At 43.1% G+C, this 18426-nt stretch overlaps 1 protein-coding gene across 2 annotated transcripts in view; it reads left to right on the top strand.

Annotated features, from left to right (window-relative positions):
• The window catches only part of ARHGEF28 (Rho guanine nucleotide exchange factor 28), a 279388-nt gene that overhangs the window by 246206 nt on the left and 14756 nt on the right, over window positions 1-18426 (top strand). For both annotated transcript variants that reach the window (XM_045847808.1, XM_045847809.1), the window contains 2 exons: window positions 2064-2549; window positions 3961-4261. In XM_045847808.1, coding sequence (XP_045703764.1) covers window positions 2064-2549; window positions 3961-4261 — 787 coding nt within the window. The remainder of the gene's footprint in view (window positions 1-2063; window positions 2550-3960; window positions 4262-18426) is intronic.

Raw genomic sequence — 18426 nt, 5'->3', positions numbered from 1 at the left:
TTTTGAAGCTGAATTTCTCATGCATGATGGGAGTTTTTACGTAAGCATTTTTAAATCAGATGGAAATGAAATTTGATCTCTGCATTAGGAGAGCAGAGTTAGAGATGAGGTGTAGGCAAAGCAGAAAGGAAAAGCCACAGAGTTACTCCAGCAAAGAAGAGTTAAGAGAGAGTGAATTGGGAATTTCCCTAAGTTGGAAATTGAGAAGCAGATGCTATTCTCTGTTCTAATGACCAACGTTAAGTGTGAAAATAAATACTATCCAATCTTCAAATTCCACCTCTATGTGAAGAAGAGAGTGGTCTTATCCCAAATGTTAAATATGGTAGCACTTAGCATAACAGTAACCCTAATGTGAGAGCTGTCATTGCCTATGATAGTTTTGACATATAAAATACTGGACTTTTGTTTGTTTTACTATACTGATGCCCTTAAGACTCATTAGAATTAAATGATGACGTATAGTCTACAGTTTGTTTACCCAGGCCCTCAAAGTCCTGAATGGCTTATTATTTCATATTTAAAGATCAAAGTAATTAGTATCTGCCCTGGCTGGCGTGGCTTAGTGGATTGAGCACTGGTCTGAGGACCAAAAGGTTGCCAGTTTGGTTCCTTGTCAGAGCACATGCCTGGGTTGTGGACCAGGTCCCCAGCTGGGGGCGTGTGAGAGACAACCTGTGTATGTCTCACACTTCGAGGTTTCTTTCCCTCTCTTTCTCCCTCCCTTCCCCTCTCTCTAAAAGTAAATAAATAAAACCTTAAAAAAGAAATTAGTATCTATTCTTAATGATTGTTGTTCTCTTTATAGTAACTTCTAAAAGACATTAAATAAACATTTATGTGAATTTGAACTTTCAAGAATTCTTTTGAAGTTGAAAAATGTGAATGTTATTTCAAAAGGCCCCAGTGAATACATTTTTAAATCTTATTCCAAGACAATAACCAACTTAAATACACATATACCTTAGTTTTTAACCTTTGAAAGTTAGAAAACTGATCTCACAAAGAACTAATGTTCAAATCCCCATCTTTCCAGCATCTGTTGCATGGATGGTTTTAAAAATTCTTAGGAAAGAAAAATGTGAATTTATCCCTAGGAGAGTAATAATTTTTCATAATGAGTCAAAACGCACACACACACCCAGTATGTGGCCATTTCCAGTTTGTCCCTCTGTGCTTCTTTGCACTTTAAGTGGGAACTTTTAAAATTAAAAGCTTCCAAGGGCATTCACAGAGGTTTTTTGTTTTGTTTTGTTTTGTGGAATCCTTCCAAATCTTGGCAATTATTTCCTGTGATGCTGCCAAAGTTTTCATAGGCAGATACCGTAACTCAAAATGTTTTTTTAATCTAGTTGGTAATGTCCTCTGGGCTTTAGAGTATCTGTGTTTCCCTAATCATTGCTGCCTCCTGTTACCAACCTATTAAATGAATTTCAGCTTAGTGTTTTATGCACGCCCTTCCTGCTATAATACAAAGAAGTGACAGTAACGAGACTAACTTTATCACTTACATGTCCTAAATGTGGTATCAGCGGCTATTCCCGGGCATTATGCTATAAAAAGATTACTAACTGAAAGTATACAAGTGATTGCCTTTTGTTGTTGTGTCTTCATGATGTAATGTAGCTTCAGTGATTCCTGGTTTGAGACCCAAATAGAGGAGGCTACCAGTTTGTATAGACTCTTAGCTTCTTGTGAATTCTGTAAGAGTCATGAGATGGAGAACAGGAATACAGACTCTTGTGAATTTATGTACTGAATTCTTATTCAGCAGGTTTGCTTACATAATATCTGAAACCCAGCAACAAACCCCATTTCCAAAAGTAAGGAAGGGTGTACTTTTGTGCTTTATTTCTTTTGGATACAAATTCCCAGGCCATACCCCTGGGAAATGTAGACAAATGCACGTGAAGTATGGAGGCTGGTCTTCCGGGGTCACTTAGCAAAAGGGCAGCTATCAAAAAAGAAAATAATTTGGTCGTGAGTTTTGCATTGAGAGTTGGTTCCAACCCCACGTGGGAACAATGTGGAAGCCTTTCCCTTTTTCCTCTCTGCTCCTGCAGGCCGCCTTGACCATCCAGGATAGCCACATTGAGATCCACAGGCTGGTTCTGCAGCAGCAGGAGGGCCTGTCCCCCTGCCCCTCTCTGCGAGGCAGCCCCTTCCTGGACCAGGACAAGTCCCGAAGTCTGGAGAAGCGGCGCGAGGAGCTGGCCGACATCCCCAAGCTGCAGCACCAGTTCCAGCAAGACCAGCGGCGCTGGCACCGCAGGTGTGACCTGCAGCGGAGGGAGCAGGAGGCCAGGGAGATCCGGCTGCAGGAGCGCGAGAGGGAGTGCCAGTCGCAGGAGCAGCTGCTGCGGAGGAGCCGCGGGGAGCTGGACCAGCAGCTGCAGGACTACCAGCAGGACCTGCAGCGGCTGCGGGAGGGCCAGCGCCAAGTGGAGAGGGAGCGGGAGCGGGTGCGCGCCCAGCAGAGCCTGCTGTGCAGCTGGAAGCACTGCCGGCAGAGCAGCCTCCCCGTGGAGCTCCCTCCCGGAAGCACGGAGGTACGATCTCCCGACGGCAGGCGGTGTGCGCCAAGGCAGAGTCCAGGGAAGCTTCTCCAAAGACGGGTTCATTCATGGCCGTCCTGTCTCTCTGCTTCCTGTGTAGGCACTCACAGGAGTCACTCAGTAGGCAGGTAGCAGAAGCTGGGGACGTTCAGAGACAATGTGTGTGCACCGTGATTTGAAATAGGGAAACTGGAAAGGTCTAGGCCCTGTCGGATCATGGCTCAGGGTGTATTGAGTCGCCCTTACCCAGAGAAGGAAGCCAGAACAGAGCCCTCCCAGTCAGAGGAAGTTTTCCCTGGAGGCACTTCTCCGAGGTCATGCTGTCTTTCCCGTAATGGAGGCCTCTCTACAGGCTCCGGTCTTGGACTTGTGCACAGGTGTACCGCTTAGCAGATCAGTTAGTTACTCATGTGCAGTGTGGGTCCTGAATGTAGCAAGTCAAGTCCTATCCTGTTATTCCAAGCTTATGCTCTTTACGTCGATTTGACGTAGTGAATTCACACTCCCCGTTCACTAATAACGGTTAACGTGAGCGCACGAATTGAGGACTGGGCGGACTGAGACCTTTCAGAAGGTTCTGTGTTCCGCTTGCACCCTCTCTAACCACACTTGCCAAGTCCATTTGTCCCAGGAGTTTAGTTTTCTGTACTATGTGCACATATCAGCTTTTTATTGATAAGTACATAAAGTTGTAAGAGTTGATAAGCTTATAAGAAAGATCCGTTGAGCCCTGGTCAGGTGACTCAGCTGGTTGGAGCGCCATCCCAGACATGAAAAGGCGTGGGTTTGATCCCCATCAAGGCACACACCTAGGTGGCAGGTCTGAACCCCAGTCAGAGTGTGAAGGAGGCAGCGCATCCGTGTTTCTCTCTCATTGATGTGTGTGTCTCTCTCTCCCTCCCTCTCTCTCTCTCTCTCTCTCTCTCTCTCTTTCTCTTTCTCTCCCCCTTCCCCACCCATCCCTGTCCAAAATCAGTAAACATATCCTTGGGTGAGGTTTTAAAAAAAAAAAGATATGTGGTATCTGACTTTCCTTTCAAGTTGGCTAAATTATATTTACTGTAAATACATATATGCATGAATATGTTTTCAGCTTTTTTATTTAGCAGAAGTTAAATAAAATGCCACTCTCTCAAAAAAGTGGAAACATTTGAATGTCAGAGAGCACTACTGCTTGTTTTATAGTATGTTTTTTTAAGCTATGCCATGCACAGCAAACTGAAGTTTTGGGTACTGGCTCATTACAGAGGGGGTGGGAGGAAGAAGTCAGTGGTAATATTCTTCTTGATTTCGTTCTTATTAAAGTGCTGCCTGGTAAACTCTATTAGGAATAAATACTTTGTAAAACATGTTCAAATGCCTGGAGAAATTATTGTGTTTTGTTTTGTTTTGTTTTCTTACTCAGGTGATGGAACTTAATCGATCTGAGAGTTTACGTGTTGAAAATTCATTCATCCTCAATGAAGCTTTAGTACAAACGTCATTTAACACTTTCAACAAACCGACTCCATCAGCCCTCCACCAGGATGCCACTTACCGCCTCGATATAGCGAATTCTGATTTGGCAAGGACTAGTGCACATCAAGTGGACCTCAAGATGGACGTGTCTCAGGCCTCGGGTGTCAACCATGAACTGTGGACAGCTGCCCAGCCCTGTCACCGGACACCCCTTCTCCACCAAAGCAACGAGGATTCTTGTAAAAATGGTAATTAACACTTTAATAAGCATCATCTGTGTAGTTTCAGCAAGAAGCTGTGGCTTTGAATGGTTGGCTCTTCTTTAGAGTGAATCAATGTGGGCCCTAGAACGGGAATGCATTGGTGCAGGTGGGCCGAAGTTGGTGGCATCAACTTTTCTTTGGGCAAGCCTGGGGACGGCCGTCACTCGTGAGTAGCTAGACAGGCTAGACCAGGGCTGGAGGGCCCACGGGATGCCAGCACGTTAGGGCCAGACAGGGCTTCCAGGCCTGTGGATTAAATGAGAACCTTCTCTTAAAAGTGGAGCAACTCAGTATTTATTCCTCGCAGTAGACCCTGCCACAGCCAGATACATGCGTTTGTTGGCTCTCAGACATAAAAGATAGGCACAGGCTTTGTGGTAGGACTTTACTGTCTCTCAGGGCAATTTCCTGGGACGTTGGTAAAACCTGTGCTGCTATTGAACACCCACAATGAAACCGTTAACATTATTTGTCATTGTAAAAGAAAGTGTTGTGTCTCCATAAGTACCTCGTAATAACCCAATTTGCTAATCCCATTAAAGCATTTGCCAAATATCAATGAAAGGCAGCTTGAGTTACCAACTCCACATGCATCCAAATGATTTAAATTTAAGTCTATTATAAATTGTTTTCCATGGGGTATGAGGTAGGGTATGAGAAGAACTTGAAACCTCTCTACCAAAAAACAGATGGCATGCAATAGAATAAACAAATGGCTGGCCACATGATGTGAAATAAATCACCAACTGCACAGTGTTTCAGAAACATAAAACAAGCAGCAGCATAGAGATCTTCAGAACTGTGCACAGACTTGCTCCCATGCTTGACGCATATTCTTAGCTTGTCAGTGAGATAATTTTTCAACAGTGGAAAGTTTTAAAGGTATTTAGCTTCCACGAATTATTATTGCTAATCTAAAAGATGTTGATTTGTAGTAGTGGATGATTCTTTATCCTCACTGCTATAATGTCCTTATTTCTTGTCAGCATGTAGGAGAGAATGAAATAGTACTTTTAAGTATCATTTCATATATTCTTTAAATAAAAACAGACACAAGGGCATAGTTCATTGGGATTAAGTAAAATGAAGAGTCAGGAAGAGGTTATAAAATGTAACCACTTTAGTATATTATTTCGAAACTTCAGTTTGAGACAGGCCGCACTGCAGAATGCCTTTTCTAGGTGCATGTTGCTTTGCTGTGTTGATCCGTTAACGTGCTATTTCCAGCACCTCAGATGCTTTTGTCAGTGTGGCTTTGCATACTGGCTATGGTATGATTCAAAAACTCAGTTTGAGTTAAACCACATTCAGCTTTTGTTTAAAGAAGTATTTCTCGCATGCTTTTTGTATATCTCCCATCTCTTTCTGTTGCCTTGTGCTTCAAACTAGAAAGCTTTAAACATTTGGCAGCACACTTGCAGGAGATAGAGAATGTACTAAGGAAATAAACAGTGATTATATACAAAACCAGTCTCTCCACATGTAAGGAATTAGACCTAGCCCAGCGAAATGCTGACAGAAAGTACTTGTGCTTCCAATAGTGTGTGTCCAGTGTGGGCCGAGGTCGCTCAGGGCATTGACAGAGGGGAGGAAAGTCAGCTGTGGCCTGAATCGCTCAGGAACATCCTGGTGTGTGTAAGCAGGGATTAGATCAGAAGTGCAGGGTGTGCTGTTAAGCGCTGGAGTTTTGCAGCTACTTGAAAAACCCTATTTCTGTTTGTTTACTTAAGCCTGATAAGCACTTCCTGGAGGAGAGAAAAGAAAGTCAGAGATTAGGAGGTGATAGGGCGGTGGAATAAAAATTGGATATATATTCTTAAGAGGCTTGTCAGGGCCAGATAAAATTGTTTGAACCCTGCCAGTGCCTCCGCAGCTCCTACAATTGAAAGTAGCACAAGATAATCCCCCTGATGCTGGTCTTCGCCAGACCCGGCCAGTGCCTTCGCTGCATGGGTTGGGGTGGGGACGTGGCTGGGAGAAGCAGGATAAGGGTGTGCCAGGGGCGGGGACAGTCCACATAGTGGAATCAAGGACAGTGCAGTGCCATCATCCCCTGCTTTCACTCTTGGCTGCTGAATGTTCAGGTGAGTGATCATCAAGGACCACTATTGAGGTCACAATATTCTACCTAATAAAACCTGTCTCTAATATTCTTTTTGTTTAAGTTATTTTTATTGTATTTTTCCCCATTACCATCTATCCCCCTTTGTCTGTAATATTCTTGGCTGGTGTTTTGTTCAATGTGCATTTAGCCTCGGTTTCCTTAATGCCGCACTGAAGAGTCCACCTGCGGCCAGCCCTGAGGTCAGCTGCCCCCGGGCAGCTTTTTGTGGATGGGCACGGGCCACTCAGGACCAGCTCAGATCAGCGGGAACATGACTTTCTGGAACAGTATAAGCCAGATGGAAAAAATTGTCTGTAAATAAAATTCTCAAATGTGTTCAGCTGTCACCTCGACTGGAATTTTCATCGGTTTGCTCTACCCGTCCTCAGCAGACGCTTCACTGAGCTCCTTGCGCTTTGGTTGTCATTGGTGTTGGAATTGCTCTCTCACCACCGCTGACACCAAGAGTTACATGGCACCAACGTTCAAGCACTGTGCTAGGGTTTTACACGGAGAGACTCATTTAACGCAGTAATACACTGAGATGGTTCTGTTATTGTCTCCATTTGAGACGGGAAACTGAGGCCCAGAGAGGTTCAGAGACTTGCCCACGGTCACATAGCTACTAAGTTGCAGAGCCAAGGATGGGAGTGGGGAACATGACTCTGGAGTCCATGCTCTTTACCTTTAAACCAGGAACTGTTGACTTCTAGAAAGCTGTTTGAAATTAATTGTGCTTGTTCAAGAAGTCGTTGGAGTAGAAATAGAATAAATCCTGTTGTAACGCTTAGCAGGGTGCTGAGAAGTAAGAGCCAGGGCGGTGGTGTCTTCTTTCCCTCCCTTCCTTTAACATGACCACTTGGAAACACTCCTAAGCCTTTGGGACTGCAGTGGGCAGCACTTGCACGGGCACCGAGTCTCTGCAGATGATCATACACACCCTTTAGCGCCGCTCTTCCCCGGGGACACTTTGTCTTAAGGATAGTATCTCTAACGACAGCCCCATGATATTTGTAAATACTTCCTGAGGTAGCACTTTAAGGAACTTTACTGTCCAGTTTTGGAAGTTGTGTCATGAACAAAATTATTGGATGTTTGAACATTAAATCCAAATTGCTGTTTGGTTTTATTTATAGAGGAAGAGATGGTTGGTTTAAGAACTTAATCTACACACCTCTGAGGGCCACTGGCCAAGAGCACAGAAAATGTGAATTTACTTAAACAATAGTCCCTGTAGAGTGATTGCTGTGTAACTGGCCCCATGAAATGTTTAACTCTGTTACCCTTCTTAAAGGCAAAACAAGCAAACACACACTTCATTCCTATGAGTTCTTTTTCTTCTAGTTTTAGAATTCTAGAACTATTTAGGCAGCGCATCTAGTAGTTTATGATGTTTGTGTTTTTCATTAATCAACAGAAGAAACTCTTATAAGGGTGTCCAACCCACGGCCCACAGGCCACACGTGGCTCAGGATGGCTACGAAAATTGTCAATTTACTTCAAGCCTTTTTTTGCTTGTCAGTTTTCATTAGTGTTTGTGTATTTAATGTGTGGCCCAAGGCAACTCTTCTTCCAGTGTGGCCCAGAGACGCCAAAAGGCTGGACACCTTTAGCCATGAAAAATGACCTGAAATCTTCTTAGTCCCCATTTCAGTTGTATTTCTGTCTGTACCTCCGTATTTACGGGTCATCTTAAAAAGTTTCTCTCAATGTAGTCACAGCATGATGATGTTGCCATGCATATGATAAAATTTAAATCAAGAGCCAAATTTTATGAGTTAGTCACATATATATTAGAAAAAGATAATAGCTTTATTATGTTTGAATTCTAAAAGACTGTTTCTCTTTACTACATATAGAATCTGGTGCCCACCAAAATATTTTTAAAATTCACAGCATTGTATTCAGAATATTTTGTCTTGGCAATGATTTAAAAAAATATATATAGACAGCTGTGTTAAACTTTAAATGACATTTTTTTATGTATAGAAAGAAAATAGGAAATTTCCAAATGAAAAGCAATGATGTAGTTAGTATTTAAGTAAGTCTTTGTGAAGTGAGGATATGATAATTTCTAATGTTTTACAAATATTCCATAATTCAGAAGTGGCACCTTATTTGTGTAATCTGTGTGGAAAGAAGCTTTGCCAAAGACCTTTAGGCAGTTTCCCATAAAACTGAAACTGGCATTAGATACTATAAACTTCAGTGACAAAGGCGTTTTTGAAAAGGGGAGTGTATTAGTCCACTAGTGCTGCCGTAATAATGTGCTGTAGACTGGGTGGCTTGAACAATAGAAATCCATTTCCTCCCAGTTCTCGAGGCTGGGAGTCTGAGAGCGAGGCGTCGGTAGGGTTGGTTCTTCTGAGGGCCGCTCTCCTCAGCTTGTGGAGGCTTGTGTTCTCTCTGTCTTCAGATGCTCTTTCCCGAGCACGGCTGTGTCCCAATGCCATCTTCCGTGAACAGCATTCACGTGGGATTAGGGCCTACCCTAACGACCTCACTTAATTAGCTCTTTGGAGCTCTATCTCCAAACACATCTCCAGGTCGTGGGGGCAGGGCTTTCAATGTATGTACTGGGGTGAGGGGCATCCTTCAGCTCTTCACACAGGGTAAAATGATTATTGTTCTCATTGCAGTATTTTTAGGTGTCACGAAGGCTTTAAGTTTTTTAAATAAACGTACCCAAGTTAAACCACAATTTACCTACATTGTGAGGTTTTTTACTTATTTAGGCAAATAAATTAAATTTTGTTAAAAAATGACATAGCAGTAGAATTGTGATAAATATAAACATCTATATGTTTACATATCTAGGTGTCTGTTATCAAGCCTATGTCAACCCACAGAAATTAGGGCAGCAAATATTGAGCCTGTAGATTCATTAGGCTGTATTTCCAAACGTAGGCCTTAATTAGGAGCTTTGGGAATGCTGAGCTCTCTTTATGATTGGGAAGGATATTAGATGCCTGTATATTGAATTGCTTAAATGAAACTAAAGCTGAAGGGTTGGGAACATTCATTATGACATCAAGTTATTATTCAGATATATTTATGGGAGTCTGTAGAAGTCAAAATTGAGAAATCATTGGGCAACTCTACATCATCTAGAATCTTGACTAGCACTTTGGGTAACATTTTAAAGGAAACCGTAATATTGCTTGTTCTCAGTAAATCTGCATCTTGACAAGAATATAAAGGATTGGGCTCAAAGGCTTAAATTTTAATCTTTCTCACTGACTAGTGTAGATGATTGACTTTCTCCCTTTGCAGATTGTGTACCAGGAAAGGGAAACATGCCGATTGCTTGTAGAGCTTGGTGAGCCGCGGGCGCCGACTGCCAACTTCCTGACTGCCTAGTTCTCTGGGGGCAGACGGGCCGCGTGAGCCAACTGGGCCAGGGCCATCCCGCCTCAGCGCGGAGCCCAGTGCGCAGCGGGAGAGCAGCACCGGCAGGTGGGTGGATTCCGAGGCAGCCAGCCAGCTGTGTGGCTGCCTGTTCATTCCCACCCTGGGTCCAGTTTGTTTTGAACAAGCTGCTGAAGTAGGAGTCCACTCAGGACAAAAGATTCTGGAGGTTAGGCTTGGCCTTGGGTTTTATCCTTAGCTTAAAACATGAAAAGCAGGTATACATACAGGTACATACATACACACGTGTATATATGGACTGTGGGAAACATATTAGACCGCTGTAGTACAGTGTGGCTTTTATTCTCAAAGTGACTAAGGGTGGGGTTTGGAAGGGAAGTTTGTAACTATTTACATACCAAACATACCTAAAGGATAAGGCATGCTGCTTGCAGTCCCAGTGAAGCGTGGGATAATGATCCGAAACTGGCAATGGAGGCACCACCCTGTCCACACACCAAAATCTGGGGACCGTCTCCTTCCTCATCCCTATGTCCATCCAGCTATGGAGATTCCAGTGTTAGGGCTTGGTTAAAATGTGGAGTGTTTAGATGAGGACGGTTATTTTACATTTCCCTATGAAGAATATGGCTATCTGATTCAGTGGGTGGCAGACTTTTTCTTAAAGGACAACAGAACGAATATTTTAGTCTTTTTGGGCCATCGGGTCTCTGTGGAATGTAGTTAACTCTGCCACTGGAGCTCGAAAGCAGCCGTGGATGATGCATAAAGAATGGGATTCGCTGCATTCCAGTAAAATTTATTGATGAAAACAGGTGGTCTTACTTTTTTTCTCCACTTAAATTGAGGAGGGGATAGTCCTCCTGGTTTGGAAATGTCACCCCTATTACTACATTAGTAATTCACCGTTGGGCAAATAATAATGTAATATAATATTGTAATATTATATGGCACTTCATGTCATTCCAAAACATTTAAATTCATGTTCATGTTTGCTCTTTGCAGTGATCCTGTGAGACCATGTTAACTGTCTGTTTTTCAAATAAGGCAACTTTTCTCTTCCACTTTTTATTTAGTCTCTGTGAAAAAACGAATCTAGAAAAATGGAGTTGAATGTACTGGATGTTTAAAGGCTAGTAGCTTAAAACTTGGAGAGACTTTGCCCCAACTGCAGCCCCCCAACCCTGCTATGGTGTCAGGGAGGGTGCCCTCTAACCAGGAGGCTGATGAGAAGGTACCGGGGGCGGGGCCGGTCGCTGGAATTGGTGGGGCAGTGGGGCTTTTCGGAGAGTGCAATGAAAGTCTGACTTCCTTGGTTCAGAGCTTCTGGTCTGTGGGGGCTTGGCCGAGGCCTGCAGATTTCTGCACCAAACGTGCTCCTCAGGTGATGCTGAAGCAGCCAGCACCTCTCCCTGCACCGCCGACCTAGGCTTGATGTTAGAGAACCTCCATTCAAATGCTCCCTGAGGCTCCCACGGCTGCCTGATCCCTAGGCCTTAATTCCCCATCCGTACAACAGAGAATGAAGTGTTAAAAGAACTAAAAAAAAAAAGAAAAAGAAAAAGAAAAAAAAGTGCATAGCATGTCCTGGGAACCAATGAACATCAGCTTTCTTCATTCACGGGTACCTTCTGGAAATAATTCACTTTAATAGTGATTTGGGGGTGGCTTGTGAAAAAAATGAGAGTATCTCCTAAATGTCAGCAGGAAGCCACTAGTTTAAAATATGATTTTAAAAAGGCAGCTGTAAACTGGGGGCATTTTACTCAGAATGGAAATGTATTAGAATATAAAGGGTAACTGCCCTTCTGTGCTGGAGGCGTTTGTTAGGATCTCACCAGAAGTGTCCTGAGGAGGAAGGACTGAAAGCACAGCATTTCTCCCATCTGTTCCTCTCTGTGGAAGAAGAAGTTACATCAGTCAACCCTGCTTTCAGGACCAAATGTGAGACATTTCTGGCAACAAGACCAAATATCTCAATTTGGGATGTACGGTGTCTATGACTACAGAGCGCCCAGCCCTCATCAGCTGCATTATATCAGTGTAGCCCCAGGAAACCTTCTCATAGTGCGTGGGCTCTCTGAGTGCTCTTTCCTACTGGAAAGAAAACGTTGAGGACAGCCAACAGGAGTATTTTATCTTAAATGGTTTCTCACTTCACATTCTAAAATTGTGTTCTAGTTTATGACCTTAATCTCTTATTTGAGTTAGGTTATCCTGAATCAGTTTGCCCTTGTTAGTCCTGGATAAACTGATATTTAAAAAAAAAAGTAAGGTTTAGAGTCACTAGAAAGCATCTCTTAGTAGCACTTATCATAACTGGAATTCATTGCATGTGTAATAATTTACACCATGTCTGTCCGCCCCATGGTAGAATAAGCTTCATAGGGGTAGAGAGCTATACACGTCATCTTTAATTGCTCTATGACAAGCACCTAGCACAGCGTTTGGCATGCAGTGGACATTCGAAAAATATTTACAACTCGAGGGAAGGAGTTAAGGTTCACACTCTTTAGCAGAAATGAGAGCAACTGTGGGCTTGCAGCAGGCAGCTGGACTCCACTGAGGCGCTGAGAGGGGTTGAGAAAAGCAAGTGGAACAAAGCAGGATGGCGGTCAACACAGGCAGGCAGCAGGAGCACCTCTCTCTAGCTGACGGGGTGAGTTTCAAAACTTCTATAAGATGGGTGTAGTTAGATAGTGTTCTTTCTGTGTTTGTTTATCAATCTTTGACATCCTATATTGTTATATTAGTTTCAGGTATATGGCATAGGGGCCAGACAATTACATAATTTATGAAGCGATCTCCCTGATAATAATACCTTTGACACCATACATAGTTATTAATGCATGATTGACTATGTTCCCTATGCTGTACGTTACGTCCCATGACTGTTCTGCAACTACCAATGTGTACTTCTTATCCCTTCACCATTTTTTACCCAGTCCTCCAGTCCCCCTCCTATCTGGAAACCCCCAGTGTGTTCTGTCTATGAGTTTGTTTCTGTTTCTTTTATTTTGTTGTTTAGATTTCACGTATAGGTGAAATTACATGAAATTGGTCTTTCTCTGTCCGACGTATTTCACTGAGCCTATAGTAGATGCTGTCCTTGAAAAATGGCAGGGTAACAGCAGGACTGTCTGCCTCTGATACCTTTGTGGGTTCTAGTTGGCAGACTTCAGCAATGACCACCTTTCCTTCCTCATTAGTGCTGAGTAAGTTTGCCGCCTGGGCTGTAGTCCTGTTTGTCATTCAGGTCCAGGTGCTCTCCGTACGCCTCTCTCTAGAGACCTTTCTATACGTGTTATTTTTCCATTTAGGTTTTTGTACGTGTAGTCCCATATGGCTATGTATGGCAAATAAAAACTTAGATTTGTTCTCGATAAAATGCTTTGATTTATTATAAACAAGTAGAAACATCCATTGCTGTCATTTTAGGAAGATGACATGTAAGCAATTTTGCATTTAATTGTATCAGTAACTATTAGTCAACCTATCTGTTCACTGGGGCATTTTTCAACAATGAGGTAGCTTGAACCCCAGTGAATTAAATGTGGGTAGTCAGCTCCACATCAGTGAAACACTTTTGTAAGCCCCCTTTCTTCTGCTAAATCCTATGTAACAGGCCAGTGTATCTCCTCAGGCGGAACAATTAGTATTTGTTTAGTTAAATACTCTCCTAGAAGGTGAACCACTTTCTGTGGCAAGGCCTTCCACTTGTCAGCTTTAAAATATCGCTCGAAATATCACATATTCATTATAGCAATCTTAAAATGAAGTGTGGTGGCCTCTTAAGAAATATATCCCTTTGCTTTGCCCCAGACGGACTGAACGGCACTGTGTGTTCTCAGCTGGTCAGTTCCCAGACGCAGCTGGCTGAGGGGAGAAGCCTCGTCCTGTTGTTCTGCTCAGACTTCCAGCCAGATAATAAATAAGCCTGGGACTGAGTTTTGATCTGCAGAGATGTTAATTTGCCATGATAAATCACTGTTGAGTTTCCTTGGAGAAGGGGCCAGGGTATCCATGCTCCCTGGATGAGATATTAATTCAATTTAATTTGATATGTCAATGCTTGGTTTGAAAATTTACCTAAGGAAAAATGTAGTCTTACAAAGTTTCCAGTTAATGTAGGATAGGACTCTGAGCATTTGCAGAACAATTTCACAGTAAGGCTGTGCAGAATTATTTTCCTGGTGACTCTTTTCCACAGTTCTCTCTGCAAATTGCACCACACTACAGCTCTTTCTTCCTAGAGCACAACATGCAGGATGCTGGGATTAAATATAGAATATTTGGATCATCCACCAGATATGCAAGAGTCTGCTTCTCCAGTGAATTGAGGCCATTTTGGAAGAAATAGTGCTGTCAGGCTTTGGAAACAACATTTACAAGCAAAACATTGGCAGAGTTAATTTTATTTAATGACCTGCTTCCTACCAGTGATCTTGGCATCCTGTGCAGTGATTTGCAATCAATTAATCATACAGAATGTTGTAAGACTGCAGTAAGGGCATTGCACTCTGAGTCTCATAAATCCTCCAGCAACACAAACAGGAATCACATGCTCAGAACCCTCTTCGTGTTCAGCCTTGAATAAGATGGTGATTTTAACACTGTGTTCTAACCTGTCCTCAGAGCCTGGACACTCTCTTACAGATTCTGAGTTTTGAAGCTCCCATTTCTCAAAGATGGCATGGCCCTTTCCTGCTCTGTCAGTATAGGCCTCTGTTTGCCTCCTTCAGTTTAGACCATGGGTGGCAAACACAAGGTCACAGGCCGAAGCCAGCCCTCCACCTTGTTTTATCTGCCCAGCACCTTGTTTCTACCTGGCCGCAGCGCTGAGTGTTTGCTTAATTGTTAAGAAGTAGTTACACTTATACAGTCCTAAAATCACATTCAGCCCTTTGAAGGCAACCATGTGGCTGATGTGGCCCCTGGTGCATATGAGTTTGACACCCCTGTCTAGACGCTGGTCATTTCGATGAGAAAATTCTTGATTCTTCTGGATTATTGAAGAATGTAATTTTGGTCCTCCCACCCTCCCATTTCAGGGCGGTCATTCTCAGCTGCAGCAGGCCATATTTTGGGATGTCTCTGTAAGGATGATTCAGAAAGGAAGCATGTTTCCATCCACGGAATACACTGACATTTGCTAGCGGCAGATGGCAGGAGATGGGATGGTGCAATGTCAGAAGTCAAGGAGATCTCGCGTGCTTGGCTTTGCCGAAAGCTTCTGGAATCTGCATGTTTAGGATCTTAGCTTGTATTCTCGTCATTTCAGATGTGCCCTCAGAGTTGAAGTTAACTGTTTAGCTATGCTGATTTTTTTTCTTATTTCAGCATAGTAAATGTGGAGCTATTACATACTCTTAAAATTATATAAGTGTATGTATATTGTGTTGTCTTTACTTCCATATGGTTCTGTTTTGGGGATGTTCTTATAACAACAATATGGAAGCTTAATGTATATTCCATTTGATTACAATCGCATTTTCTTTTAAGAAATTAAAAGCTTTCAAAACTGATATTACTTCCAATGTGTCGGTTCAATTTCTGACTTTTGATGAATTTATTCCTACCAGAGTTGTGCTATTTTTGATTACTTGTTCATTTATCCAGATTTGCATGACAGATTATACACACATAGCTCATCCTGTATTTTTAGATGCTTGACGCTTCTGTTCTACATGAGCTCTAAAATAGACTCACAGAATTTTTCATGTGCAAACTACTACTCACTGGCACCGAGGTTGGAGGGGGAAAGCACAAGGAATGATTTTGGCCCAGATGTGATGGTCTGTTGGTCTGTGTGTAGTCGTGAGATCCTGTTTTGCATCCAGGTTCCAGTGTGAGGAAGTGCAGTTGCAAACTGACGTCTCTCTGGGGACTGTGCCCTGGAATCCCACCCACCCCCACCTTGAAGGGAGAATGCAGCAATCCAGCAAGGGGCTGGGTGTACTCAACTTAACTCAGGGTACTTGACTCAACTCCCTGGGCATAGATTTAAAATGTTTTCAAGCTATTTTATGCTGAACAGCAGCCTGAGGTAAAACATTGTGAAAGATTAGATACAAATTTGTCTTGAATGAGCTCACTCTGCTCTGAGAGGTCTTAATGAATAAGGGGTAGAGGGGCCCTGAATCTGAACTGTGTGAGCCTAAAAGCAGAGGAAGTGCTGGGGAAAACCCCATTGAAATTATCCTACTCAAAGTAGTTATCATTGCTCCTAGTAAGAATATGGAAACATTTTTGCAAATACTGCCAGTAAATTAAAATATTTCCTCTTCGTATTCATCAGATAGGAGATGTGGATGTGTGGATATAGAGATAGGGCAGGTGTGTTTGTCAGATGCCATCTCTGCCTACTGCAGTGCTGCAGATGCTCAGATACCCACACACACCTAGCCACACCCACCCACCCACATCGGGACACAATTATATTTTTATTTTTATAAATCAAGGTGGGCTTAAAGGCAAAATATTTATTTTCTGAATATATAGTTCTGCACACTTACAGTACTTCCATGGTGGTTATTGCTGATGATTTTCAGTTTTTTAAGGGGTGATTATTTTCAGACCGTTGGCTAACTTTGGGAATGTATGGTTCAGGAAAATTCAGAAAGTGTGTTTCATCAAAGGCTTGGTTAAATAACTGAAACACTGCTGACCCAGAAAATCCACTAAGGTTGGACCCTGCCTGGCAAATATTAGTTTTGATCAAAATGACCAAAACCAGACCTGTTCCTGTGAGGAAAGTAGGTGATGTGGTATTTTTCTGTCATTCAAAGGTGAGAAGATGAAGAGCCCACCTTCTCCCACCTCCTAAACCGAGTTTCATCAAAATAGACTAAAACCATACTTTTCCAGTGTAACGAACACGAATTTGTGGGTGCTTCCAAGTGGGGAGTGGACCGAATGAACATGTGCGTGCATGAACGCAGTTGAAGGCGTGCATGAGGGAAGGCAGCTGACGCATACTGAACAACGGAGATGGTTGGCGGGCACCGTGGTTCACGTACAAGGCTCAGCGGTTATGTGTGGGGTGGCTGTATTCCAGCTCTGCCATTTATTACCTATGGGGTTTTAAACAGGTGTTCACACTTCCTTGGTGTGTCTGTTTTCTCACCCATAAAATAGGACTTCCGATAGTACCTACGTGGTAGGTGGTAGGAGTGTTACATAAGACAAAGCACAAACTACTCGGAGCTTTGGAAGTACTCCGTAGGCCTAGTTGTTATCACTGTTACTCCTATAGCTGGTGTTAAGGAATGGGGTAGATCAAGAGGAAATGCATGGGGTCACTTGAGCCCCTGGACTGCTCCCATAATGTTTGCTCTGGCGACCTGAGAAACTTACTCTCTTTTGGGTATTATCTGAGAAGGCACATCTCAAAAAAATGTTCCACGACTCTCCTGGCTCCTACTAGGTTCTACATGATAAAAAGTTCCCATCAATGTGGAGAAATGCCAGTTTGGGGAATGCACTTCTTCAGAGTTTCTGTTGAGCTCATGTGTTCTGTGACTCTCCAGAAGTGGCACTTCCCGAACCTACTTAATCTCGGCATCCTCCTCTCTGGCCCAGCATCTGGCAGGGCAACTCTTTCTTGAAATGCACTGGAAGAAACACTGGTGTAAGTAGATGTGGAAATAAATTCTTGCCTATGGCACACCCTTCAAATACATTTTTTCCCTTGGGAACAGTTCAAATCCAATCACATATCCAAACACAATTTATCACATGGGCTGTCTTTTGAAAACAAAATTCAACATGATGGATTTAAGATAGAGCTCTGTTTAGTCCCCAGGCCGGCACCTGGGCCTGTGGACAAAGTTCATGTCCATCCTGTTAGGGCTTGTCTGGGTCACCTTTCTTGGGTTCATTCAAACGTGCCATGTGCTGAAGTCAGTCACCCCTGAGGAAGCACAGGAGGTTATGTGTTGGGCCTGGAGGACTGCTCTGGCCTTTAATCTCTTAGCCTCAGACTCATACTATTCCATCCATTCTTGCCCTGTGGTCCAGGTATATGGAGCTCCCTTAGTCATGCAGAAGGGCAGGCCCCCTACACCCTGCATGCATATTTCCTGTGTTGGGAATATCCTCTCCTCCATCTTTCATTCCCAACCTGGTTAACCCTTACTCATCTTTCAGGATGCAGCTCCAGGTCACTTTCTTCCAGACTCTACCCAGACCCTTTCAGTCTGGGTTAGGAGCCTCTCATGTGTGTGACCTTGAAGTGCCCAGCAGATCCTCATAGTACACTTTCCACCATATTTTGTCACTTTTCCCTTCTTTAGACTCCAAGATGCTTTATATAGCTTATTGATTGAGATGTGTTTTGCATACAGTGAAATGCTCAGCGATTAACTCTGTTGTTCAGTTTTTATGGAAAAATTATCAAGGCACAGAATGTTTCCATCCCTCCCCCTTCTACCTCTCTCCAACCAACCCCCACCCCGAGAAGCAAATCCTTATCTGCTTTCCATCACCACAGGTTCCTTCTGCTGATTCTGGAGCGGAATGAAATCAGACACTATGCCTTTCTGTGTGCAGCTTGTTTTCTTCCACTCAGCATCTTATTATTGAGATCCATCTATGCTGCTGCATGAATAAAAATTCTTGAACTGTAGAAGACGCTGAAGAGACCTGCGTGTTGGTTCCCTTTTATTACTGAATAATT

Source organism: Phyllostomus hastatus, unplaced genomic scaffold (assembly GCF_019186645.2).
Source record: "Phyllostomus hastatus isolate PE091 unplaced genomic scaffold, TTU_PhHast_1.1 phas_contig_58, whole genome shotgun sequence".
NCBI classification, from domain to species: domain Eukaryota; kingdom Metazoa; phylum Chordata; class Mammalia; order Chiroptera; family Phyllostomidae; genus Phyllostomus; species Phyllostomus hastatus.
The sequence above is the reverse complement of the archived record's forward strand: the minus strand, read 5'-3'. Positions and strand labels throughout refer to the sequence as shown.